General features: G+C 39.1%; 1 protein-coding gene across 1 annotated transcript in view; it reads right to left on the reverse strand.

Moving 5' to 3' along the window:
• LOC120526863 (sulfotransferase 6B1-like) overlaps positions 1-26,632 on the reverse strand; it is a 70,876-nt gene that overhangs the window by 22,074 nt on the left and 22,170 nt on the right. Inside the window, exons 2-4 of the mRNA XM_039749981.1 lie at positions 15,977-16,092; positions 14,064-14,153; positions 6,775-6,901 (exon numbers count right to left, since the gene is read on the reverse strand). Coding sequence (XP_039605915.1) covers positions 6,775-6,901; positions 14,064-14,153; positions 15,977-16,092 — 333 coding nt within the window. The remainder of the gene's footprint in view (positions 1-6,774; positions 6,902-14,063; positions 14,154-15,976; positions 16,093-26,632) is intronic.

Raw genomic sequence — 26,632 nt, forward strand, 5'->3', positions numbered from 1 at the left:
ACTACAGCTCTGTGAAATGACAGTAATTTTGCAAAACATATTTGTACGTGTTCCAAGACGTTCGTGAACCGAGGTTCCACTGTATGTATGTATGTATGTAAATTTATGTATGTGATAACATGAAAAACTTATAGAAATGTAACCAAGATATGCAAACTTTGAACCGAAACATCACAGAAAGGAGGTTTTCTTTCTTTTGTGTTTTCTCAAATTTTCTCTCTATTTTTTGTATACTATTTTTGTTTTTAATTTCACAAAAACATTTCAAACAAAGACACTTGTACTACTCAATGCACAAATTAAATTTAAAGTTATATTTCAGGACAGAAGGTGTAGATTCATTTTGTGTATTTTAAGGGGTGTGAGGGATGGCCGGCCGTTTATCTCGGCCAGTACCCCCAAGCCTCCAGGTGGAGCCCTCCTTGCAGTATGTAGGTCCCCAGAAGACCAGCAGGGCATCATGGACAATGTAGTTTTTTTGCGCAGCTCTGCTGGATGCCATGGGGGCCACTAGGGGACGCTGCAGGGAGGAATAATGGATATTTTCCCTACGCCCCGGAAGCACACGTAGATAAGAGGAATGACTTGCATCCGGGGTGAAGAAAAGAACTTGTACCTGACCCGGAAGTGATTGAGAGTCACATGGACTGGGGATTGGGAACACTTCCGGGTCAGGATATATAAAAGGACTGTGGGAGCTCCCAGATGGCGAGCTGAGCTGGGTGGAAGGGTGGCAACGCGTCTGGGAGTGGAGGATTGTTTATTATTGTATTTTATGACTAGTTAATGAGTATTGTGGAGGAGTGGGTACTTTGTGCACTGTGGAGATTTAATAAAGTCAACATTTGGACTTTTATCTGGGGTCTGGAGTCATGGACAGGGGTTCAAGTGAGCGAGAGTGCCCCCTATCTACCACAGGGGACCTTTAAAGGGAGCCTCGCTCTCTCTCATAGAATGTGAAGTGGAAGTGGAAGATGGCAGACTGTGAGCCATGAGTCGACAAACTCCAGATCTTTGAAAGTCAGATTCAGCAACTCCTTGCTAGACAGACGCACATCAGGGAACAGAAAACTCACCTGCTAAAAGAGACCTCCTCGACAGCTGGGACCAAAGCAGTTCTACTTGACTCAGCAACATCAACCCCATGGCATGCTACTTGCACATTGGACCAAATGAGTTTTATCCCCGCTAATATTTGAGATGACGATGATGATGGAATCTGGTGGTTTTGCAACACAGGCAGGGCCTCAAGTCTAGATCACCTCCGTTGTCTCAGGCAAACATCACCATTGATAACCGCATTGACCCTCTTCACTCCCCCACTGTGTCGGCAGATTTTGGTGATGTATTTGTTGTTGGGGATTCAATTGTTTGCCACCTCAGAATTTCATGCCCTAAACATAAAACTTTTTTTTGTTTGTTTTTCTGGTGCTCTAGTACAAGATATTACGTCAACAGTCATCAAGCACAAGAACATGGTTGTTGGGACCATCATACTACATGAGGATATAAACAACATTCAACATAGACAATATAGACAGTCGGAGGTTGTAAAAATGGACTTCACAGCACTAATTCAAGCCGTATATTAAAGGACCCCGGCTGAGAGAATTATCATCTCAGGTCCTTTGCCTTTGGCTAGAAGGTCGGATGAAGCCTACAGTCAACTTCTATCCTTGAACAACTAGATGAGCGGCTTCCGCAAGAGACAAAACATTGGTTTCATGGCAATCTCTGCCACCATAACCTGATCAAGGCACTATGAAGCCCTCTGAGATGATGCAATGAAGGTAGGTTTCCCTGCTGTCCACGAGAACAAATTCATCAAATCCTTTCATTTGAAGCATGAAAACAAACAGGGATGATTTGTGACCATTTATGTTAATTAGAATGCCCAGTGGGAACTGGGCGGTTATTTGTCTTTGCAACCCCAGCAGATTTTGTTTTTTTTTCTCTAGATTAAGTGGAGTTTTTCTTGTTTTTCCTGTCCTTATCTGACCTTATCACCAGACTCATCCTTAGAGACTTACATAATGACACTGTATATATGGATACTACTGTTATGCTAGATATGTATTATGTTTTAAAGATTTTTGAGATTCATTTGTTTTTTTTCTTTCTATGTCTTTAATTTTATTTCCTTATTTGTTTTTTCTTTTCTTGTAGTTTTCTGTTTGACATCTTGTAAAACACTTTGAGCTGCATTGTTTCTTATGAAAATGTGCTATATAAATAAAATGTTGTTAGTTCAGGCATCAAATACTTTTTTTGCTTTCATTTTCTAAAAGTGTTTTTAATATATTGATATCTTGTGCTCTTCACTATTAGAAATACTCAACCATGGATGAAATGCAAGGACCTATTACAGTTTGGACTGATAACAATGTCTAACAGGGCTAGGCTACATTAGTCTATAACGACAAGAGTATATAGACACAAAGTTAAACAGCTAAAAAATTAAATTTTGTGCTCCATTGAAGAGTGGAGAGAAAAATAATACATAAGAGGATTAAAAAAAATAACAATGCAAATACAAGTGTGGCTTTGATCACAAAACAACCTTTTAATTTTTATTTTAATCAATGGATTTACATTCTTGTATAAATTAGAAAATAGCTGGAATCAAACTGCCAATTTTAACCTGTTGTGTTTCAGCCACAGTTTACTTTCCTTTTATTTTTTATATCTATTACTTTTTAATTATTACTTTTCAAGGGCGGCACGGTGGTGCAATCGTAGCGCTGCTGCCTCGCAGTAAGGAGACCTGGGTTTGCTTACCGGCTCCTCCCTGCGTGGAGTTCGAATGTTCACCCCATGTCTGCGTGAGATTCCTCCAGGTGCTCCAGTTTCCTCCCACAGTCCAAAGACATGCAGGTTAGGTGAATTCGCGATCCTAAATTGTCCCTAGTGTGTGCTTTGTGTGTGTGTCTGTGCCCTGCGGTGTGCTGGCTCCCTGCCCGGGGTTTGTTCCTTCCTTGTGCCCTGTGTTGTCTGGGATTGGCTCCAGTTGACCCCTGTGGCCCTGTGTTAGGATATAGCGGGTTGGATAATGGATGGATTACTTTTCAAATGTTTTTCTTATTTTATATTTTTGCCTATTGTTTTACATAGACTCCTTAGCATTATGTTTATCCCCAGAAACACAAGTCAAAAACACTGAAATATTTTCAACAAGATAAAATGTTATGTGTAACAGAAACATACATATCAAAATGTCAATATAAATACATTAGGAAAGCTATGTCTCGTGTCCACTGATGTACTGATGCAGTAGTAGATGTCCTTTTTGTAGCAAGTTTTGAAGTCGTCACCAACGCCCAGCCCGATGTCACAATCAGGGCAGTTGAAGCATTTTTCTTTCTTTGCACACATTTCTTATAATATTTTTCCTGTTGCTTGAGCATAATAGGGTGGAATGTCAGTGCCTGATCCACACTTGTTATTTTAGGTTTCCACAGTGTAAGGCTTAGTGACTTCTACATTTACCCTGATACGAGCAATAGCTGCTGCATTGTACAGCAAATGCTTAGGGGCAAACATCTTTCTTGTCTTTCTACCTAATTGCAATCATTTTGCCTTTTTGCCATGTGCCTACTTGTACTCTGCTGTAGCTTTATGCAACTGAAGTCACCAGGCATATCACAGTCCTAGTTTTAAAAGATTTTTTGTTTCCCTTTGTCCTATTTAGCCAGAGGTTTTACACTTTCCTCTTCCTTGAAGGGCATTTTTGTGTATTTAGGATATGTAGAAGTATTTTTGCACTTTTAAAGTCAGTTCTCCATTTTGTGCCTAGAGTTTAGAGTAAGGGTTTCTAGGGTGAGGCCTGTTTTGAGGCAGACTAGTGAGATACTGATCTTGTCTTTTTATGTATTTTGTGGTCTGTGTCCCCTTTTGCCATCTTGCATCTGTTCTGTTTCAGAAAGGGATTTATGTTATCAGTGTATATGTTTTGTTTCTATTTGGCTAAGTATCTTTGGTTATGATCCTTGTGCATTGTGGGTGGACTGCCCTCAGCTTAAAAAGGCTACTTTTGGTTAATTGAAAATCCACTCATGGGGGTAATGAGTTCTCTATTGCTCTTTTTTGATTATTGCAATTTGTTGAATTTTGTGGACTTTCGCTCTGCCTTTTAACTATTCGTTGTTTATCACATTGGGACTTTGTTCACATTAGGGATTACCTTCTATGTTTTTGTGCTCTTTGAGGTTTCCGTGATTACAAGTAACTCCTTTTTATTTATAAAGATTCTTTGTTGCTCTCTTGATTACTGGCTGAGGTCTGTTGGTGTTTCCCATTCTATTGGACATGTTGAGTATGTTTAGGATTCTTTGTCCTTATGATCTCTGTAGTTCATAACAGTGTCACTGTGCTCATAACTGACTCATTAGTTCCTATTGCCTGTCACGACAAATGACACTGTCTAAGATGTCATGGTGTCTTTTTTAGTGTTCAGTTATTTGGAGTGTATTTTCCACATGCTTAGCTAGAAATAAGTCAAGCAGAAATTAGGACTTTACACATTTCTTGATTAAGCTTTCTGGTTTCCATTTTTCATGAAAATCAGTTAAGTAGTTAAAGCAATCTCTTAAAGGCTAGTAGCAAGCATTAGATGCTATCGCTCAACAAGAAATTCATATTTTAGATCTTTTGAAAAGTATCATGTCATTTCCCAAAGTCATTATTCCCTAAACAACACAGTATAACAACTACTTACATAGCATTTACATTGTATTAGGTATTATAAGTAATCTTGAGATGATTTAAAGTATATGAGGAATGTGCGTAAGTTATATGCAAATAGTACGTATGCCGTTTTATATAAGGGACTTGAGTATCTGAAGATTTTGGTATACAGAGGACTGACTACGCAGCCCTTATTAACATTTTTATTTGTATTTTTTGTTTTCTACTTGCCGTTTCTCCTCAGACTATTAACTTCCTTAATTTCCTGACTTTGGATAAGGTGCACCAACAATAACACTACTTCCAAGTGTAGCAGTCACTTGAATGAAAAGTTGCATTAGTTGGCTTAGACTGTGCTGTAATGTGAGATTTTGTATATAAGTTGATAAATATTTTGTATGTCTTTATTTGTAATTTAAGCAAAACTAAGTCAGGAAAGTGAATTTTACCACAGAGTTGGGGGAAGTGCTCAAAACAAATGTTTCTCTGCTAGAGTCTTTCTCTCATCCTCCACACAAAGCCAGGTTGCCTAACTGCCAAGCTTTACCTCAACAATTGGTTTTGGGGGATGGCAGGTGTTAAGATGTTCTATTTCCCCATTGGTCTGAAGTATGGCTGTTTGGAATTGGCTTGTATCAGAAGCCTTTAAGTACCACAACGCCCTATTGGCTGTAGGGGTTGGACAGAACACCTATGAAATTTGCTTGGTTAACCTCACTCTCTCTCCTACTAACATCTGATGAAGGAGCATCTCTCTCCTACAAAACTGCTGAATGACCATCTCACACCATGAACTGAAAAGAACAACACAATGAAGAGCGCAGCTCAGCAGCCATATTAAGACAGGCATGCGACCTGTTCTGAAGAAAGCTGACCACAAATGATGCCTTAACTAGAGACATTTTTAGTAACTAACAAGTTTGTGTGCTGCCTGAACTACACATCACCATTTATCAGGTTGTATGGTTGCCAATATTCAAATTTACTTTGCATATTGTTATTATTTATGAATATTACCAATAATACATTGTTTAAATTGTACCTTAACTCCTGCTTGTCTTTTACTACACCTAATTGCCTGAGGTTATAGATGTAGAAGGGAAGGTGGGGGGAAGTTATATACTAAAATGCCTTATAAACAGTGGTAAATCTGTGAGATTTGAGGCATTCTGACAAAGGCTACAAATTAATAATACAAAAGAGGAAAGCAGAGTAAAATATATTACTCTACCAAGGCAAAACAGCCTGCTATACCAATTGGCCATTCTTTGGCCCTCATTGCGGTGTTTGCTTAAGATTAATAGGATATTTTGCCTTGTCTTTGAGACTTTTGATATGTGGCTTGTATTATGACTTTGGAGAGTTTTTCTAGGCCTAGGTTTTTTAGGTTTGGACTTTTTAGATCATGTTTGGCTTAAACTTACACCCTTTCTTTTTGATGTCATTTTTTTGTTTTAATTTCTTCTATTTCATTTTTTAAGATTGTTCCTCTTTAATTAGTTAATTCTGCTTGTTTATTATTCTTCTTGCCTTATTATTTTGCATTAATTGTTGGAAATAAACTATTTAAGAGTGGCTTCTGTGAGAACAGTCTTCCCTGTCTTTGGTAAATCATAACAAGAACAAAAACTGGCAGAAACCCCATGAAGTTGCAAGATGACAGTCATTCCCTATTTCACCCTAAGCTTTTATGTTAAATATGTTTAGGGTTTGCCAAGTCTGTTAATCCTCTACTACTACTATGGATTTTAAGTTTGCCTGAGCGTGGGAAAGGCACTATACAAAATAAAACGTATTATTATTATTATCATTAAGGAAGAAGTTGGAGTAAGCTAATTAAATCCAGTTGTGTTGAAATGACTTTCCTTTTGTTTAATTTACAATTAGACACAACTTAACTACTGGTAATAAACTGAATTTTCAAAGGATGTACACTGAGCATGAAATAATTAAAAAAAGGGCATAATACCACATATGTGAAAATGAAAAAAACATATATCCAATATTGTAAAAGTAGGGTAGATATTTTTCAAAACTTTTTAATTTACAGCCTATTAAAGGCTGAGGTAATCTTCCTTTTTATTGACTCACCTTTTCCCTCCATAAACATAGAGAAAAATTCATCCCATACCAGCTTCTTAAACCCCACAACGGGGTTATGCAGGAAATGGTAAAAAGAAACAGCAGCGTCTTTGGGATTTCGTATCATAGTCAAAATCTGTAAAAACAAATTATGAGATAAAGTAATTCTTAAGATTTGAAAAACAACCAACTTACATCATAATGTTTTCATTTGTTTTCATCATTTTAACACCAAAATTATGTGAGCAGGTCTAAGATTACACTTGTGTCCTTGTCCCAGTCCCAGTTCCAAAAAGATTTTTCAAAGTCTTGCGTGTGCTCACTGATAGTGTACTTGACATAGCTAACTTTTCATTAGATAGTGGGAACTTCTCAGATTTTCTAAAGACAGTGGTAGTAAAACCCCTGCTCAAGAAGCATGGTCCAGACCCCTTTCTCTTTAGACTAGTTTTCTAACCTGCCTTTTATCAAGTATAATTATAGAAAAAGCAGTTTTCCAGCAGTTAAATAATTCAAATTTCAGTCAGCTTTAAGTCCAAAGCATAGTACAGAAACTGCACTGGGTAAAGTGGTATATGACCTGCTGGTTAATGCTGACACAGGTCAAATAAATGGTATCTTAAATCTGAGCACAGCATTTGACACCATAGACCATAGTATTCTGAAACACCTTAGACCAAGGGAGGGTCTCTCCGGTAGTGTCTTAAACTGGTTTCAGTCTTATTTAGGTGTGGTGATTGTAATTTGGGAATCCATGATATTGTATACTGTGTACCACATGGAATTATCCTGGGCCTACTGTTATTTTCAATCTACGTGCTCCTGTTATGAACAGTTTCAGTCTGGTTTTCGCCCCCTCCATAGTACAGAAACTTATCAAAATTACTAACAACCTCCTTATGGTAGCTGATTCTGGTTTAATCACTATTCTCATCCTTCTTGATCTGAGTGCAGTCTATGATACTATTTGTCACACTACTCTTTTTAATAGATTATCTTCGATTGGCATTACCCACACTCCACTAGATTGGTTCAAATCCTACCTATCAGGCCGCACTCAGTTTGTTAAGCTTAAAATTTTCACATCCCAACCCACCACTGTTACTTCAGGTGTACCCCAGGGCCATGTCCTGGGGCCCCTCCTTTTCATTATTTGCCTCCTTCCCCTTGGCAATATCTTTCGTAAATATAACATTAGCTTCCACTGTTATGCTGATGACACTCAGCTCTACCTCACTAGCAAACCTACTTTTTCCTTTCCACCCTCCTTGCTTATTGATTGCATAGCAGTAATCAAATCCTGGTTTTCTTCAAATTTTATTAAATTAAATAGTGACAAAACTGAGGTTCTCCTCATTGGTACAAAATCAACATTATCCAAAACTGATCATTTTTCATTTGTTATTGATAATTTCTCTGTCTCCCCTTCCCCACAGGTTAAGAGTCTGGGTGTCCTCCTTGATAGTACTCTATCATTACACTCCCACATCAATAACATCTCCCAGACTGCCTATTTGCACCTGTGTAACATTAATTGTATTCACTCCTCCCTCATTCCCCATACCACTGCTATTCTTGTTCATAGACTTGTTACTTCTTGTCTGGATTATTGTAATTCCCTTTTTTTTGGTCTTTCTCACAAATCTCTTTATAAGCTTCAACTGGTCCAGAATTCAGCTGCCCGCATCATTACTAGAACCCCCTCTATTCATCATATCACTCCTATCTTGCAGCAGCTTCACTGGCTTCCAGTTGAGTTCCACATTCAATTCAAAATTCTTCTGTTAACTTTTAAGGCTATCCATAACCTTGGCCCTCCATATCTGTCCAACCTCCTCCATGCTGCCATTTCCTCCCACACCCTTAGATCCTCTTCATCCATCCACTTCACTGTCCCCTTTATCCATCTTTCCATCATGGGTGAGCAGAGCATTCAGTTACTCTTCTCCCCAGCTCTGGAACTCACTAGCGTTTGAACTTAGAAATAATGAATCATTTTCACTTTTCAAATCTGAACTCATTTGTTTAAGACTGCTTTTTCTGTTTGACTACAATTGCTCTGTCTGATTTTAAATTTTGTGTTTTAGTTTATAATGTGTGTTTCATCTATTGTTTGGTTCAAGCCCTTCCGTGAGAATCCTAAATCCAAAGAGGACTGTTTCATTTATGTTAGGTAGAATGCCCAGAGGGGACTGGGCGGTCTCATGGTCTGGAATCCCTACAGATTTTATTTTTTCTCCAGCCGTCTGGAGTTTTTTTTGGTTTTTTCTGTCCCCCCTGGCCATTGAACCTTACTCTTATTTGATGTTAATGTTGATTTATTTTGTTTTATAATTGTGTCTTTCATTTTTCTATTCTTTAATATGTAAAGCACTTTGAGCTACTGTTTGTATGAAAATGTGCTATATAAATAAATGTTGTTGTTGTTGTTGGTGGTGTCCTTAAGTGTTTAGAAAGGCGCCTACGAATAAATAAAATGTATTATTATAATTTTAAAATAATATTAGGCCAGATTATATCAAAACACAAGGTGAACTACCACGGCTATGCAGATGACAAACAGCTTTACTTATCTCTGGTACCTGATGACCCTGAAGCTCTAGACCCTCTGACCCAATGTCTACCCTGTATTTCTGAATGGATGAGTAGTAGTTTTCTCAAGCAGAATACAAGAAACAGAAATTTTAGTTGTTGGCAAAAATGGAAATAATGGGGTACTTAGAAACAAACTCGATCCCTTAGCATTCAAAGTCAAAGTGGAAATAAGCAATTTAGCTGTAGTCATAGTTTCTGACCTGAGTTTCAAATCGCACATCAAATACCGTATATACTCACGTAAATGTCGGGTCATGAAACCCGAAAAATCGATCATAAAATCAGACCCCGACTTATACGCTCATTCAAAAATGCAACACTTAATTATTTTTATTTTTACATCTTGCCTCTTCCAATCTTGCATCAGACACATTGTTGCAGCAGCGCAATTACTAATTTCTTTCGCTACTTCAATGACGTTTCATTTAAAACCAGCTTCGAATTTTCGTCTGATGGAACATTCCATCGTAGATAAGGGATGCTCTTACGATAAAAGTGTATGAGGGTTTGAGATACAAAAAATACAAATCAAACGTTGCTTCGGAATAGTTCAGGTATTACCATGTGGTCACGTAGTCACAATAGAGAGAGAGAGAGATTAGGAGCACATGCTGATACAGTGCATTGCCACACCCAAATAGAAATAAAAGGCAGTGTTTTCCGTGATCTCTCTCTCAGGTGGGCGTTAGCATAGCATAATCCCTTGTACCAATAGCGTGAGTTTTCCGCATTCAACTTATACGACTGACATTATAAAATACCAGAAATTATATGGTAAAATCAAGTCCAGACTTATCCACGAGTATATATTCGGTATACTATTAGAACTGTGTTTTTCACAAAAGGAATATTGCAAACATTAGACCTCTTAAAACACTGCAGGATGCTGAAAAATTAATTCATCTAAAAAAATATCAATCATTTGCAGATAGTTCAAAATGCAGCAGCAAGAATCCTATCCTGAAAAAGAAAACCTGAGCACATCTAAGTAACTTTAGCATTGTTACATTGTGTCCTTTAAAACTGACATAAATACTATTAATGGTATATAAAGCACTAAATAATCTTGCTCCTTCCTATATTTTGTCCAACTACATTCCAAGTCATAACCTTAGATATTCTAATAATGGTCTGCTGATTTCTGCTATGCACCACAAATCTGGAATACTTTACTAATAGAGAGATGCCAGGTTAACACTGCGGATCATTTAAAAAAAAACTTTTAAAAACCTACTATTAAATTTCGCTTTTTCGTAGTAGTATTTTTCATTCAATTTTTAATAGTTTATCTACGTGTAGAAACGTCGCATTCTTCATGAATTTGCAATCATTAATCTTTGCTTTTCTCCGATTTCTTTTCCAGTTTGAAATGTCACCACCACTTCATCAAAGTACTGTACAGCCATCTGTGATGTAGGAACATTGTTGATGAGATCTACTGAATTGAATCTTTTAGAACGATGCATCAAAAAGAATAAGAAGTTTCTTAAGTACATTTATGTTAGGTAAAGTGCCCTGTGGAGTCTGTATGCTTTTTTGTCCTTTTAACTCCTGTAGATTTTCTTTTTAATGGCATCATTCCCCTGGAGTTTTTTTTTTCTTTTTTCTGTCCTCTGGGCTATCTGAGGATCAAATTTATCACTCAAAAATTAAAAACAAATCTATAAATAAGAACTCTACTTTATGTATTACTTGCAGATCTGTGTTGTGTAATTGTACATTGATTTATTCTTATTTAATATTTTTGGTAGTTGTTTATTAATTCATTTTATTTATTTTTAATTTTTTCTTTTTGCTTTGATTTCTTGAAAAGCATTTTGAAGCTAATTTCCTTTATATGAAAACATACAAGGAGTGTTCAAAAAGTTTCCGAATTCCAAAAAGAAATTACATAACTTTTCTACATAGTCACCTTAATTTGTGATGCGTTGAATCACCTTTTTAATGCCCAATTATTACTTCTCCCGCCTTTACCATTTCTAACGAAAATATAAAAGTGCAGAAATATTTTGAATTCCCCTTGTACTATAGAAATGAAAATGTTCTTGTTTTTGTTGTTAAGCAGGGTTGGTCAACTTCTCCTACAGCAAAGCAACATCACATGAATGTGGGTGTGAGTCGCTCTCTAACTCCAAGATCCAGAAAATGGTCAGTCCTGACTGGAGTGTCCATAGGTGTTAAATAACACTATTAACAGTCCTTATTGCTCTTTGGGACTCATTACGACTAAATTAAACTGTTTTGATTTTCTCACGCTGAGTTGCAAGTAGCAGTTAATAAGCAATGGAATTCAACTGGAAAGACAATGTGTACAACATTGGAGGACAACAGTAGCTGCATGGAAGGAAGAAAAACAAGTGTTTTGGCCCCTGCAAACAGAAGAGAGGCTTGTCAAGCTTTGAAGTTGGCACAGATGTCTGTTTAGTGTTTGCTCCATATTCTGCCTGCTAGGACCTTTGTGGCACAATATGAGAGTTGTATATATTGATATAATCAGTCATGCCAGGTGACAGAACATCAACTTGGTTACAAATACACAGTAGAGCGACATGCTGTCGGACTGGGACTTCAGAACAGTTGTAAGGCTAATAACAGTAGGGCCTTTAATACTGGAGATAAATAACTGGGTTATAATGAATACCTATTTCAGAGATTTATTTTTGTTTATTTTTTCTTGAATAAATGGGCCAGTGGCTTATTGCAATATCACATTTTAAATGTAAATGTTTCATAGAATAAACAATGAGAAAATCTAATACACATTTTGAGAGGGAACTTCTTCATGGATTATTTCAGGCTTTGTTGCAGCAAATACAGGTAGCCTAATGGTTTTATAATGTTTATGTTACAGTCAGGGTTTTTCCCTAAATGTTCATTTTCCATTTAATTCATTGATATCTATAACTTGTATTTACTTTGTACAAAAACAGTCAACTACAGTAGGATAAATACATTTGAAGCTGGAAAATTACGCTGAATTTAAAAATTAACTTGTTAGCCACAATTGTGCATATTTCTAGCACTGATAACTGGTATGGTGAGTGAAAAGCCCTGTTGCAGGATGCCTTGATCTCTTATTTACTGGTTCCTTTTCTAACTTCCTTGCCAAATTTAGGATTTATGAGCAGAAAGACACTTAAAAGAGTCACTGACCCTCTTTGTTTTAAAAAAAATAAGAAATGTTCAAATGAGAGAGGCCTGAATGTTACAGATGAGAAAGACTTAAGACTTCCCTACTTAAAGTTCTATGTGCATTGAAGGCACAACATTGTAACTTAATGAATGAGCAAGCAGAAAGGTGGCCATTAGAAGAGAATGAGAACACTTTAACACACAAGTCAAATGCAAAACAGGAATATGTGTTTTTCCACATTTGAGACCTACCTTTCTTTAATTATATTGAAGTCTTGTCAAAAGTGATCTTAACAAAGTACACATACTTTTAGTAGATTATCATGCTAAATAAACTGTTGAACAGTTGATTACAATGGGATAATGTTATGACCGATTACATTTTCTTACTGAATTTTCTGTAAGTTTGCTGCAGTGCTCAACATTTCAACAATTAGCAATAAGCTGAACAGTTCAGAAATCATAGTTGGCTGCTCATATTTATTTTTACAACTTACTGGTTCCTTCCTGATATGAGTTTCTCTATTTACACGCCACTCTTTTCTATTTCTTGCTTTCTTCGGCATCTAAGTAGGTTGTACATGTGCACATTTTTAAATGTAAACTGCAGTCACATGCACGAGACAGAAATTCTGCTTATGGATATCATGTTCCATGACTGAAAATCAGAGGCACCGTGTGTTTGTCTCGTTCACTAAAATATAAATATAATAATAAGATATCGATGGAGGCTAAAAACAAATACTTGCAAATAATAACATAATTTGGCAGTTTCAATGGCCTAAAAGTGTCTTCAATTATTTAATAGGTTTCAAGGTTATAGTATTCGTTCTGTTTATTGTCGTAATTCTTTTCTTGAGTGTTAAAAGTCATTCAGAAAAAATATCTTTACACAGGTAGCATTGTCAGACAGGAGCATTTGGGTGCCATTTTTGAAAAATCTCAAAAGGTAAGCAATACCAGCCCACACCAGGAGGGTGCGCCATCATCATTATTTTCGCCTTCTTCATCCACAGTCCGGAGGCTTTTGGACTGGAGTACCACTGACATCATTTCTGCTTTCATCACAACCAGAAACCATCATAACAGGAGCAAATCCAAGAAAGTCCCTGTTCATTCTGCACATGAAAACCAGAGCTCTAGGACTCTTCATCTTTGCTCTCTTCAGCAGTGGCTGTGGTTTTTGCATCCTCGTGTGTGATTTTGTTGTCTGTTTTTGTCCTTAAATCTGCATTAAATGGGGTTGTAACCTGACTCTGCAGCTCTTTGTGATCTTGAACATGAGTCTTTTTCTTACAGCACATAAAGTCAATTAAAAAGGTATACAGTGTCAACAAACATCTGCATGGGGTACTTTAGAAACATAATTATATGAGAATATGAAACACCTTCACAGTTTGTTGACATTTTTTGCATCTTTCAAAAGGACCATAAGGGCTCCTGTGGAAACTTGTTTTGTTCAAAAAATCTGAATATACTCCATATTTAAATGAGCAGAAGTATGAGCTCATCATGAATATATTAAACTCTTAAACTCTTAGAAAACCAAATTGTTAAAAATGAATATTAACCTTAACTTTCTTCTCAAAGAATGAACTTGGAAGATTATCAGGATGCAAATGTGTTCCCAGGATTCTTTGAGAAGGCATGCTAGAAAAAACCTGTAAAATAGAAACAAACAGTGATTACATTAGACTGATGAACATTCTTTTCCATTATTTTTGTAACAAAGTGTATTTTGTTAAAATCCAATTAAATGGTGCTGTCATTTAAATTGTAAAATGATATATTATGAACAAAGTTTTATTAAAACCACCATGGAGCAAATATAACAGAACCACCCTTTTGGACTACTCTACTGTCAGACTACTGTAGATCAATGTGGTGTCTCAGAGTATCCATTTTCTGTGCTGGATGGATAAAATTATTCCTGTCTCCAATTAAGCATTTTGTTTGTCTCTTCTTCTATAATATCAATATAATTTTCTTTTAAATTTCATTACTCGCTAGCAGAGTGCACAATTTTTATTTAATGAACAGCAATTTTTGATTGATGAGCAACAAAATTAATATTAAATAAAATTACCAGTATTTATCAGGGGAATACATTTGATTTTAAAGTACCAAGAGTAGTAATAATCATAGTCAAAATAATAATTAAAAAGGTAACAAATCCATCCATGCAGCATTCCATTCATTCTTCATTTTCCCTAATTCAGTTTTTTTCCATTTCAGCAACAAATGAAATCACAATCTCTTCCAGCAGCACCAGGCACAATGCAGTAACCAGCTCTGTGTAGGACGCATTCTATCTCATACTACACTTGCATATACATCTAAACCAATCCAAACTGGAGAAATATGAGAAGCTGCACTGGAGAAAATATGGTAACTCATTGTGACCAGGTATGGAAACATACCTGATTTGAACAAATACATACAACTATCCAGGTAACAAGGAACTGTGTCTGAGATCTAGGCTATATGGTACATAATGCCTATTGTGAATGATTGCATAATAACTGCAGAAAAATGTTCAAATCTTTTATGTATTGTAAAGTAAGATGTTACTTATTACTCTATGGCATTAAGCATGAACAGATCTAAGGGTTTAAAAATCAAAGGTTAACTATATGTCTAGTCTTATTCTATGCCAAGCTTTATGATTGCTGAATGAAAGACAAAGGTTGCTTTTATCAAGGGTTTATTTTTCAGTACATACTAATTTTGGATATACTTTAGATATACAGTATGCTACAAGGACAAGTGGTATCACATTTCAACTGGTATTGCAAACCAAAGAGGGTTAATCTGTGCCTAAAAATTGATATTTTCTGAGGACAGAAAATATGTGTCCTTGGTATCTGGTTTGGAAAGAAAAGGGATGTACTAGGAAACTAGAGACAAATCATTTTGTTCAGATTTCAAATTATTGGCAGAGGTGCCCGATATTTAATACTAGATTTTGGTTTGAAGACTCAAAACATTTATAGTCATAATTTTCAATTAAGCAGCTAATATCGATGGGATAAAAAGTTTTTCATGGCATTGTACTGTATATGGTAAAGTAAGGTATCTGCCTCCTGCTGAGAATGATCCCAATGTATGTAGAGTTGTTTGGGCTGTTTTACATTTTCATTTTCTTATTTTTTTTTATTTTGCTATTATTTATGCCCTTTACATCTTTAGCATTCTACAGTATATAGTTACAGAAATGAGGCATTTTTTTCCAACATGTTAGCTGTGCAATAAGATGATTCTATGCCACATATTAATTACCTATACAAATTCTATCAATTTTATTACTAAGTAGTTTTAACAAATTTGAAGGAGGAAACAAAGTCTATAAAATTTTAAATAATAATATATGTGTTAGTAATATGTGCAAAATATTTCATGTAATGTATATTGCTGTAAGATTTTTCTATTTAAAATTATTTTATATGGAAGATGAAATTATTAGAAATATAAATTTTCTACCAACCTGAAGATTTTCGGGTTTTCTGAATTCCAGCAAAGGTGGCATCATTTCATTTCCTTTTTCGGTTGTACCAGCAGTAATAGCAAGACTGTTTAAGATGTGAAACATCCAGTTAAATCCTAAATTAAAACATAAGGGGGAAAAAAAAGTGGGGAAAAAAGGGAAATTTCATTTTCCAGCATTTTTACACTCAAGTCAAAAGTAAAAAAACTGTAGTCACGTAGCATACAATAAATGTGAAATACTAGCTGTTTACTTTTTGTTTATAATATTGATTCTCATTCTACATATATATATATATTATCTGCTAGCACAGCAAGAAGACAGTTTATTAAAATAGGCTTAAAGGTACAATTGTAAGTCCTTCTGCTTTGATTGCATCCTGCATTTATGAACATTTGTTCACCAGATATGCCAACCCCTACATCCATCTTTCCTTGTGTGCTTCTTATTGCCTTCATTCATCTGACATTTCAGTCTGGTTGTGGATGGCATGATGCCAGGACATATGAAGGTATGCTGCATGGTTTATTCATTTATGCCAGCTACTTTCCCTTGTTCTTTGGACATTCCTGCCCTCTTGTGGATGCCGGATGACATTATACCTCAAGGGCATGTACGACAGACGGTTACATGTTATCGCTTTATATAAAACAGAGATGATGTTATGACTCTGTCTAATGTATATCATGTCCTTATGCCAGAATAAGTTAATCAGTGCTTCATTTAATTAATAGTATTATGGCACTTTCATATCTCCCATCAGGCCTTGTCATGTGAACTCTAAAATAGCTCTATGATGTCCCAGGTACTGGCACTGCATTTGTTCCTTTAAATTCTGGGCATCTGCATGTACGTGAATGAATCAATCTGTTTTATTTCTAGTGCCAGAAAATAAATCCATTGCCATGCACATGACTAACACAGTCCTCTGCAATTACACAGAACTTCATTCTCTCTTTATTTCTTCAGAACTTCAACTCAATTACAACACTCTCTTGCACTGGCTTGCATATCTGTTTTCCTGCCACAACAAGCAAACTTAATTGGACATTCACGGTGGGATATTGGAGTGCCTGGGGTGTGCAGCTGAAAATGAAAGAGCAGCCAAGGGGGATGAAAGGAGAAAAGGTGAGAATAGGTGTGAAAAAGCTGCCATTTTGACAAAGTTAAGAGAAATTAAAAAGTTAGTCAGTTAGTAGGGAGAAATATGTGATCCCATGGTTAGAATGAACCTAGCTTCTAGTTCAACTTCAAGTTTATTTGGCATTCTAGTCAACAACAACGACTTTTATTTATATAGCACATTTTCATACAAAAATGTAGCTCAAAGTGCTTTACATAATGAAGAATAGAAAAATACAAGACACGGTAAGAAAATAAAATAAGTCAACATTAATTAACATAGAATAAGAGTAAGGTCCGATGGCCAGGGTGGACAGAAAAAACAAAAAAACTCCAGACAGCTGGAGAAAAAAATTAAATCTGTAGGGATTCCAGACCATTAGAGTGCCCAGTCCCCTCTGGGCATTCTACCTAACATAAATGAAACAGTCCACTTTGGATTTAGGGTTCTCACGTAAGGACTTGACAGTTATATCTTAAATATGTTAGGATGAAATTGAGTTACTCAAGACCACAAAATGTGCAAAAGAAAAACCCACAAAAAAAAACATATATATATTAGACATTTATAAATGAAAGACCTGTGTGTGTGCATGACGCAGTCCGCTCTGCTCATTCTCAACCACAGCCACTAAATGACGCATGCATGCACTTTTAAATTTGCACCACCTGGCAACAATGATCCACAATGTCAAAAGGAAGCTAACAAAGAAATAAGTAAAGCACCTCAGCAATTGAGGCAAGGATTTAAGTTTTCACTAAAACATTGTCTATCTGGAGGTATTTTCTCAAGACAAAGATTAATAGGACTCATTTGCCAGTGATACGGCTAAGATATGGTATCGCCAGTGTCTTCTTACGAAAGCCAGTGTGGCAGCAAGCACAAGGTGGGTCCACGTCCTCTACACTGGGAAATTCTTAAGAGTTAGCTGATGCCTCTTCAAGTTCATGAATATAGTTAAACTGTTAGGGAGTCTTTGGGTTGTTTTTTAAAGACAGTGCTAAATTCACAAAGTTTAATCAATACCTACAGCATGTAAAATAGTCAATTAAATACGGCTAAAGATACATATGTGCATAAAAACTGGCTTGTTATGTGCTCTTTACTTAGAAGTTAGCAGTCTTATTTCCTGTGGGAAGAACCTATTGCACATTCTTGATTTTGTGGAGTGATTTCTCCTACCAGAAGACAGGAAATTGAACAGTCCATGAGAGTGGTGTGAGGAGTCTCTCACAATGCAGAGGGCTTTCTTCTTGCATCTATCCTTAAAAATGTCTTCACTGTAGGGTAGAGAAACCCCAATAATCCTCTCAGCCATCCTCACCACACGTCGTAGAGTCTTCCTATCAGACACTCTTCAATTTCTATAACAGGACATAATGTACCTCATCAGCACACTCCCAGTAGTACCCTGGTAGAAAGTGGTAAGGATGGGAGAAGGGATTCTCACTCACTTCAGCCTCCTAAGGAAGCGTATCCTCTGCTGAGCTTTCTCGTCCTGGTGTGTGGTATTGATAGTCCAGGAGAGATTCTCAGTGATTTAGACGCCCAAGAATTTTGTACTGCTGACCCTCTCCACAGGAAAGCCACTGATACACAGTAGGGGGTGTTCGGCCTTTGTTTTGAAGTCCACAATCAACTCTTTTGTCTTGTTTACATTAAAGGAAAGATTGTTGTCCCCATACCAACTCACTACCTTTTCCACCAGATGTCCCACAGCTGTTGTATCATTAGCAAATTTAATTAGTTCATTTGTGCTGGATTTGGAAGCACAGTCATGTGTTAGCAGAGTAAAGAGCAATGGACTGAGGATGCAACCTTGAGAGTCCCCAGTGCTCTGTTTGATTGTGCACAATGTCTTAGTGCCAACACGTACTGTCTGTTGTCTTTTTAACAAGAAGTCCAAGATCCAGTTATAAAGTGAGGTGTTCAATCCGAGCATAGAAAGTTTCACTATTAACTGCTGTGGGATGATGGTATTAAAGGCTGAACTGAAGTCAAATAAATAAAATCTTGGCATATCTGTTCATTTTCTACAGGTGGGATAGAATAGTGTGTAGCGCAAGTGTGATTGTGTCATCTATGGATGGGTTAGCACCATACACAAACTATAAGGGGTCCAGTGAAGGTGGGAAGCTAGCTTTAACATGACCCATGACTAGTCATTTAAAGCCCTTCATTATGACAGAGGTCAGTGCCACAGGCCAATAGTCATTGAGGCAGGTTATAGTTGTTTTTTTTGAGCACAGGAACGATAGTGGCAGTTTTAAAGTGTGTAGGCATGACAGACTGAGAGATGTTAAGGATGTCTGTAGAAACATCTGCTAACTCAGCAGCACAGTCTTTTAACACCAGACCAGGTATGTTATCAGGACCTGCAGCTTTACATGGATTAACGCTGCTAAGTCTCCTCCTCATGTCAGCTGTACACAGTCTAAGCACTTGCTCACCATCAGGAGGGTGGTTTTCTTCCCTGGTGTTTAATTCAATGCCTCAAATCTGCCATATAACTCTTTTAGCCTGTCAGGGAGGGATGCATCAATGACCTCAACCTGTGTTATTATTTGATAGTCCGCCATGGCTCGAGTCCCCTGCCACATGCGTCTTGTGTCTCTGGAGCCACAAAATTTACCCTTAGCTTTTCCCGTGTACTCCAGCTTGGACTGCTTGATAGCTTGGGAGAGGTCAGTTCTTGCCAGCCTGAGGGTTACTTTGTTCCCCAGTCTAAAGGCAGCATCCCTGATTCTCAGCCTTTTCTGGACCTCTGATGCCATCCACGGCTTGTGATTTGCCTGAATTGTGAAGGTTTTGATGAATGTGACATCATCCAAGCACTTCTCAGAGCTAGTGTACTCATTATCAATGTAGAAATCGTTGTATGTGGCAGCTCCTCTGAACATTCTCCAATCAATGCTTGCAAGACAGTCGTGAAGTACTGAGACAGCACCCTCCAGACAGACTCTTATCTGGTTCCGTACAGTCTTACTGCGTTTCAATACCATTTTGAATGCTGGAAAAATCATAATAGAAATGTGATCTGAGTCTCCAATGTGGGGGTGAGGGGGTGCTTCGTAAGCCTCTTTGACAATTGTGTACAGCAAGTCCAGCATGATAGCTCCTTGAATTGGAAAGTGGAAATACTGGTGGAATTTAGGAAGAACAGTTTTTAAATTTGCATTGAAATCTCCAGCTACCATAATAAAACAATCTGGATGGACTGTTGCTAGCTCATTGATAGTACTATAGAGTTGCCACAGGAAGTGAATACCAATAGCTGGTAAAAGGGCCGGCATTTCACAATCAAATATTCCACAAGTAGTGAACAGGTAGTGGTTAAAATTTCAATGTTACTGCATCACACAATATTGACGTGCACACATAGTCCTCCACCTCGGGCTTTACCGGAGCTTGTGACACCCCATGTAGTGGGAATTAGGATCACCAGCCTACACTCTAGGTGTCTAGTATGTGAGACCGAGTGTGACCAGGATGATGGTGTAAGACAGGGAGACACGGACACAGAAAGGTTTGGGTTTTTTAAAAAATAAAGTGAGATTGTATTTACAGGTGCACTTAAAGAAAACAAAAATAATGTCCTGTGGAATTTATATATCGATACACAGTCCAATTCCACAAAGGACACACAAAAACAGTAATCAAATGGAGCCCAAAAAATGACTATATACAGTATTTACAGTGCTGCCAGAAAGTCCCAAATGGAAAAGTAAAATACACACAAACTAGTGAAAACCATATATACACAAACCAAAATGAAGCTGTCTTCCTCCACAGTGCTCCAAGTCAGGAAGCTGCTCCTTCAAACAGTGTATACAGGATTCACCAAAACAAAAATATTCAAAATACAGAAAAAGTGTATATACAAAAATAAACAGTGCACTAATAACCACAAACCTAATATATAAGAAGAAAAAATATTTACAAATAGCAAGGCACAAGCCGTAATGCTTGGTAAATTCAAAACGCGGCTCTATCAAGTACCTTTCTCTACGAAGATCTAGTCAGAAGAAACCCCCTGTAGAAGTCATGATTCCCTTTTGTATTCGGCGCCCCTGCGCTGACCAGTTAAACTGCCGTGCGTCATCCCTCCGTGGGCACGCGATGACGTGAACACGTCTGCGAAAGGAGGCGTCTTCTGTCCCACACAATTACTATAAACATTCAAGCAGTCAGCGCGCGCGCGCATAGCTATGCCGGCTTTTGAGACGCGGACTGCGCTTCTTCCAAAAGTGAAAGCAAGCATTTTTACATTTTTTCCTCCTTCCCTGAGCTACAGCTCAGACAACTGCAGAGTCTACAGAAGTGCCCAGTTTGTGAATTCTGACCACAGGCTAGTTGTTGCTACTCTTAGGATCCAGCTTAAGTCCAGTAGGTTACAACCTACTAGGAAAAGGAGCCTGGGCTTGGCCAAACTCCAAGACCAGACTGTTTCTAATGAGTTTGCATGCAGTTTGTGTGAGGAACTTTCAGATTGGGGTATGACTGCCGATCCTAATGTGATGTGGGGAACCTTCAGTGACAAGACCCTGAAAGTTGTGTTACCGGTGTTCCCAGAAGGAGGTGTTTCATCGCGCAGGGCACCCTGGATATCACTCAGAGGAGTTGCAGTGCACGGCTCAATGGCAACTCGGGTCTGTACCGGGAACTGAGAAGGACGGCTGCGAGGGCTCTGAGGGCAGATAAAGAGGCATTTGTTAGAGAAATCTGTGAGCAAGTGACACACCATCTGTGGTCTAGCGACCCACGTCTTGCTTACAGAGGAATCGAATCATTACACACATCTGAATTTGTTCCTCAGAGAGTCGCAGTCAGGGCAGCTGGTGGAGCGGTCATTATGGATGACCCTGCAGTTGTAATCCGCTGGGCTGGATACTTTGAGCAGTTGTTCAAAGCTGATCCTCTGGCTAGGACGTTGGATATCTCTGGGTCCATGGTTCTTGAGGCTAATCCTCCAATTAGCTGTGAACCACCCAATCTCACTGAGATTGCACAGGTGGTGGACCAGCTGAGGGTGGGAAAGGCTGCAGGGATCTGTGGTATCCAGGGTGAACCTCTCCAGGCTGGAGGTAGGGCTGTCTTTCTGGCATTGCAAGCAATCTTTGATTCCATTTGGGAGACTGGCATCATCCCAACTGACTGGAAAACGGGACTTGTCTTCCCTATCTGGAAAGGGAAGGGTGATTGCCTGGATTGCAGCAACTACAGGGGGATAACACTGCTCTCGGTGCCGGGTAAGGTCCTTACTAGGGTCGTCCTCAATAGGATCCGTGATCACTTGCTCACCTACCAGCGACTGGAACAGTCTGGTTTTACGCCTAAGAAGTCTACCATCGACCGCATCCTGGCACTGAGGGTTCTCATGGAGCACAAACGTGAATATCTGCAGAGTTTCTTTGCAGCCTTTGTCGATTTTCACAAAGGTTCGACTCAGTTGATTGAGTTGCCCTGTGGGACATCCTGAGGGTTTGCGGGATCTCCTCGAGGTTGCTCGATATCATGGCTAGCATGTACACTGGTACTGTGAGTGCTGTGCAGAGTGGAAGCAGGACCTCTGCATTTTTCACAGTTGATTCTGGGGTTCATCAGGGGTGTGTTCTTGCTCCTACTCTGTTCAATGCTTGTATGGACTGGATGTTGGGCAAAGTCGTGGGGTCCAGCAGCTGTGGGGCATCTGTTGGTGATGAAAGATTCACTTTGCTGAAGATGCTGTGATCTACACGAAGTCAATGGAGGCTCTGATTGGGGCACTCGAGAGACTGAGTGAGGAGTCTGAGTGTCTGGGCTTGCAAGTGTCCTGGATAAAAACCAAGATCCAGGCCTTTAATGACCTCTTGGACACATCCATCAACAGTGTGTCTGTATGCGGAGAGAGTGTTGACCTTGTTGAGAGGTTTACTTACCTTGGCAGTGACATTCATGTCTCTGGTGATCCTTCTTATAAAGTCAGTAGATGGATTGGGAGAGCATGGGGGGTCATAAGGTTGCTGGAAAGGGATGTGTGGTGCTCCCGATAGCTATACAAAAGAACGAAGGTACTTTAAAGTCTTTAGAGTCCTGGTGCTTCCTGTCTTGTTATATGGTTGCGAGACATGGATGCTATCCAGTGACCTGAGACGAAGACTGGACTCCTTTGGTACTGTGTCTCTCCGATAAATCCTTGGGTACCTTGAGTTTGACTTGACTGTGTCGAATGAGCGGTTGCTCATGGAGTCCCGAATGACACACATTACCTGCATTGTGAGGGAGCATCAGTTACGGCACTATGGCCATGTGGTGCGTCTCTCAGAGGTTGATCGTAAGATCCTCATTGTTGGGGACCCAAGTGGTTGGACCAAGCCAAGGGGTCACCCAAAGAACACCTGGCTGCGGCAGAAAGAGGGTCATTTCTGGAGGGTGGGACTGGACCGAGTGCCTGCCTGGGAGGTTGCAAACACAGGATCCCAAGTTGTTTTGTCGTGTAGTGGGTGCAGCAATGCACTGTACCAGTGCATGTTCTCAAACTTGACTTGACTTGATTTATTTTTCGTCAGTTTTCTAAAAACTTCATTAGAAGATACCAGAGCGACTCATATTAAATGTTAATTAGCATCTGTCACTCCCAGTGATAACCATGTAGCAGACTAAAAGAACCCAGTTAAGATTCACTCTCCTTTTGATGGTGATTAATTTATGTTTTCAGTGTGTAACGCACCCAGCCTTGGCCCGACTCACACACTCTCCCTCAGAGAGACAAAAAAGCAACCAGTAATAAAACAGAAATTAAAGACTGTATTTAACAATAATAAACAAAATACAACTATACAAACTACAACAATCCCAAACCAGTTCCCTTTACGCCAATATATAATAAACACGAATTCAACAAATACAAACCACTAACAAAAACCACACATGATGAAGTCCATGAAAATGGTAACTGATGTAACGAAATAATGGAGATAGATAGTCCAGAGATCAGCACGCTGTGTATGAATGTAAAGGTCAGTCCTACATGTATTTCCTGATGAGATGATGATGTGTGAATAGGATCAGGAGTGCTCCTTATTTCACAGGACGACAACAAATCCTCAGACAGTCCTCATGCAGCAGGAAGACACCAGACAATCCATACACCCAAAACAGGAGACGATCCAGGACAAAACAAGAATCCACAGGTATCAAAATGGGAAGGCAAACAGACAGGCAACTCCAGACACGAAACACAAAAGACTTCCTTTCTCTGTATAACTACCTCCCTTTTGGTCTCGTCTCGTGAGAGATGGATGTCTGAGTGGAGCTCCGTTAACAGCGGTGTTATGTATATATATAAAATTCTTTTCGCGTTTAAAACGGAAATGGCATATGACCACACGAAATGGAAATTACGTATGACCACAGAATCTCTATATATAATTCACTAAGGCAAGACAACTATGGAAAGCACGCCGGAAGGGGCGTGGATTCACTAAACCGCCGACAAGTGAGACACCTATGGCGCACGCAGGAAGGAGCCACGCCCACCAACTCCAAGACCATTGGATATGACGACAACTCGCAGGGCCACGCCCACCAACTCGGACGACGACACAGAAAAAATGGCGTCATTTATATTCGTCTGTCATAGAGGCAACATGCAATGCAGGTCAGGTTAATGTCATGTGCATGTCATGCACCTCCGAGCTACGTTGACTGTTCATAGAGGCATGTTTCTCGTGAAGGTGAATCGCCATATGCAGCGTGTGAAACAGTGTGCGAGGGGTATCCCATGGGATCCTTAAAACAATCCTTTACAACTGAGGTTAAAGCACAATGAAGTAAGCAGTCTTTAAAAACCGAGTTTTCGGTTACGACGCATGACCTCATGCACCATAGCAAACTGTTTTACATGCTACATACAGCTATTCGCATCCGCGACAAACATGCGTCTTCTTAGATGCTCCTGCAGGAACACGGAAGACGTTTCCCTGCCCACCAACACTCCTTTTTCACCGGCCAGCGTCTACCCTCGCTCTCTAGGCATTCACACTGCCTGCCCATTTGCCTGGACGCAAAAACTCCCCGACCACCCAGTTAGTCCCTTTCGTCTGTGCTAAAAGTCCACATGCACGTCTGAGCCACGCAGCATTTGTTATGCCGCGGGTTCACTATTGTGTTGTGTTTTGCTATCTCCAGAGTTCCATCTTTTCATTCACTTACTGTTGTATTCTCACACCAACCCGTTTTAGACAACCGTGTCTTTCCAGAAGTGTTTAGCATTCAATAAATAATTATGCATGAGATTGAGCGTGTGTCTACCCGGCGCGAAGAGGCGTGGGTAAGCCGTTGAACCCCATTCAGGCTGCAAACCGTGGAATTCCCACTAAGCGCGACTTATACGTTCCCACTCATTACGTCCCTACCCTTTGTACACACTCCCCTCCCATCTCGCTACTACCGTGGTCGGGTGTCTTGGTGTATTATATATGGAAAAGCAGCCAAAACCGCACGGAGCAATGAGAAGTCTACGTGAGTCACAGGTGGGATCCTTAAAACATTCCTTTACAACTGAGGTTAAAACACAATGAAGTGAGCAGTCTTTAAAAAACGAGTTTTCGGTTACAACACACGACCGCGTGCACCATAGCAAACTGTTTTACACGCTACATACAGCAATTCGCATCCGCGACAAACATGCGTCTTCTTAGATGCTCTTGCACTTTGTGCACACCCCCCTCCCACCTCGCTACTACCGTGGTCGGGTGTCTTGGTTGATTATATATAGAAAGGCAGCCAAAACCGTACAGAGCAATGAAAGGTCTACGTGAGTCACAGGTGCATCTGGACTGTGTAAAGACGACAAAGACTCGAGTGACGAGTTGGAGGTGGGCACATGAGCAGGCAGTGCATACTGAATGAGAAATCAGCACACTAGCATGATGGAGGGACGGACGATTGTATGTTGGTTCGTTCCGTGCATTGTTACAATGTTGCTTTTCTTACTGATTTTTCAAATGTTAATTTTCTCCCTGTGCTTAAAAATCATTAAAAAACCAGCCTGATTATGCGGCGTATGGTACGCTGCGGGTTGGCTAGTATATTATATTATATTATAATACAGGAACTAATCACTTCATTTGTGGACGGCAGTTTTATATTGTCTTTATGATTTGTTATTATTTGTGTGAGAGTTACTTTACCGATATTGAAAAGAAAGAAACATAAACACACCGATATATCCCATAGAAGTGCACCCCATGTCGCCCTCTCCCAGCCCACCTCTCTGGACTCCAGCACTGAGCCATCCGCCGCCAGGCGCGTTCTGAAAGAGAAGTTTTATTATTTCGTCCAAGTGACTGTCGTGGAAACTGACACATTGTAACTTTTTTTAATTGGCAGTACTTGATAGTAGAAGAGACAAAGAAACCAGCTTTGCGTCTTACTACTTTTTAACTGCACCGAGCTGTAAACAATGTGAAGACAAGACCGCCTTCAACGGTGAGGGGTCGTGACAACAAAGTGGATGCTGGGAGGCGCGGAATGTTGGGGTGCTCCGCCGG

This window comes from Polypterus senegalus, chromosome 3, assembly GCF_016835505.1.
Source record: "Polypterus senegalus isolate Bchr_013 chromosome 3, ASM1683550v1, whole genome shotgun sequence".
In the NCBI taxonomy this organism is placed as follows: domain Eukaryota; kingdom Metazoa; phylum Chordata; class Cladistia; order Polypteriformes; family Polypteridae; genus Polypterus; species Polypterus senegalus.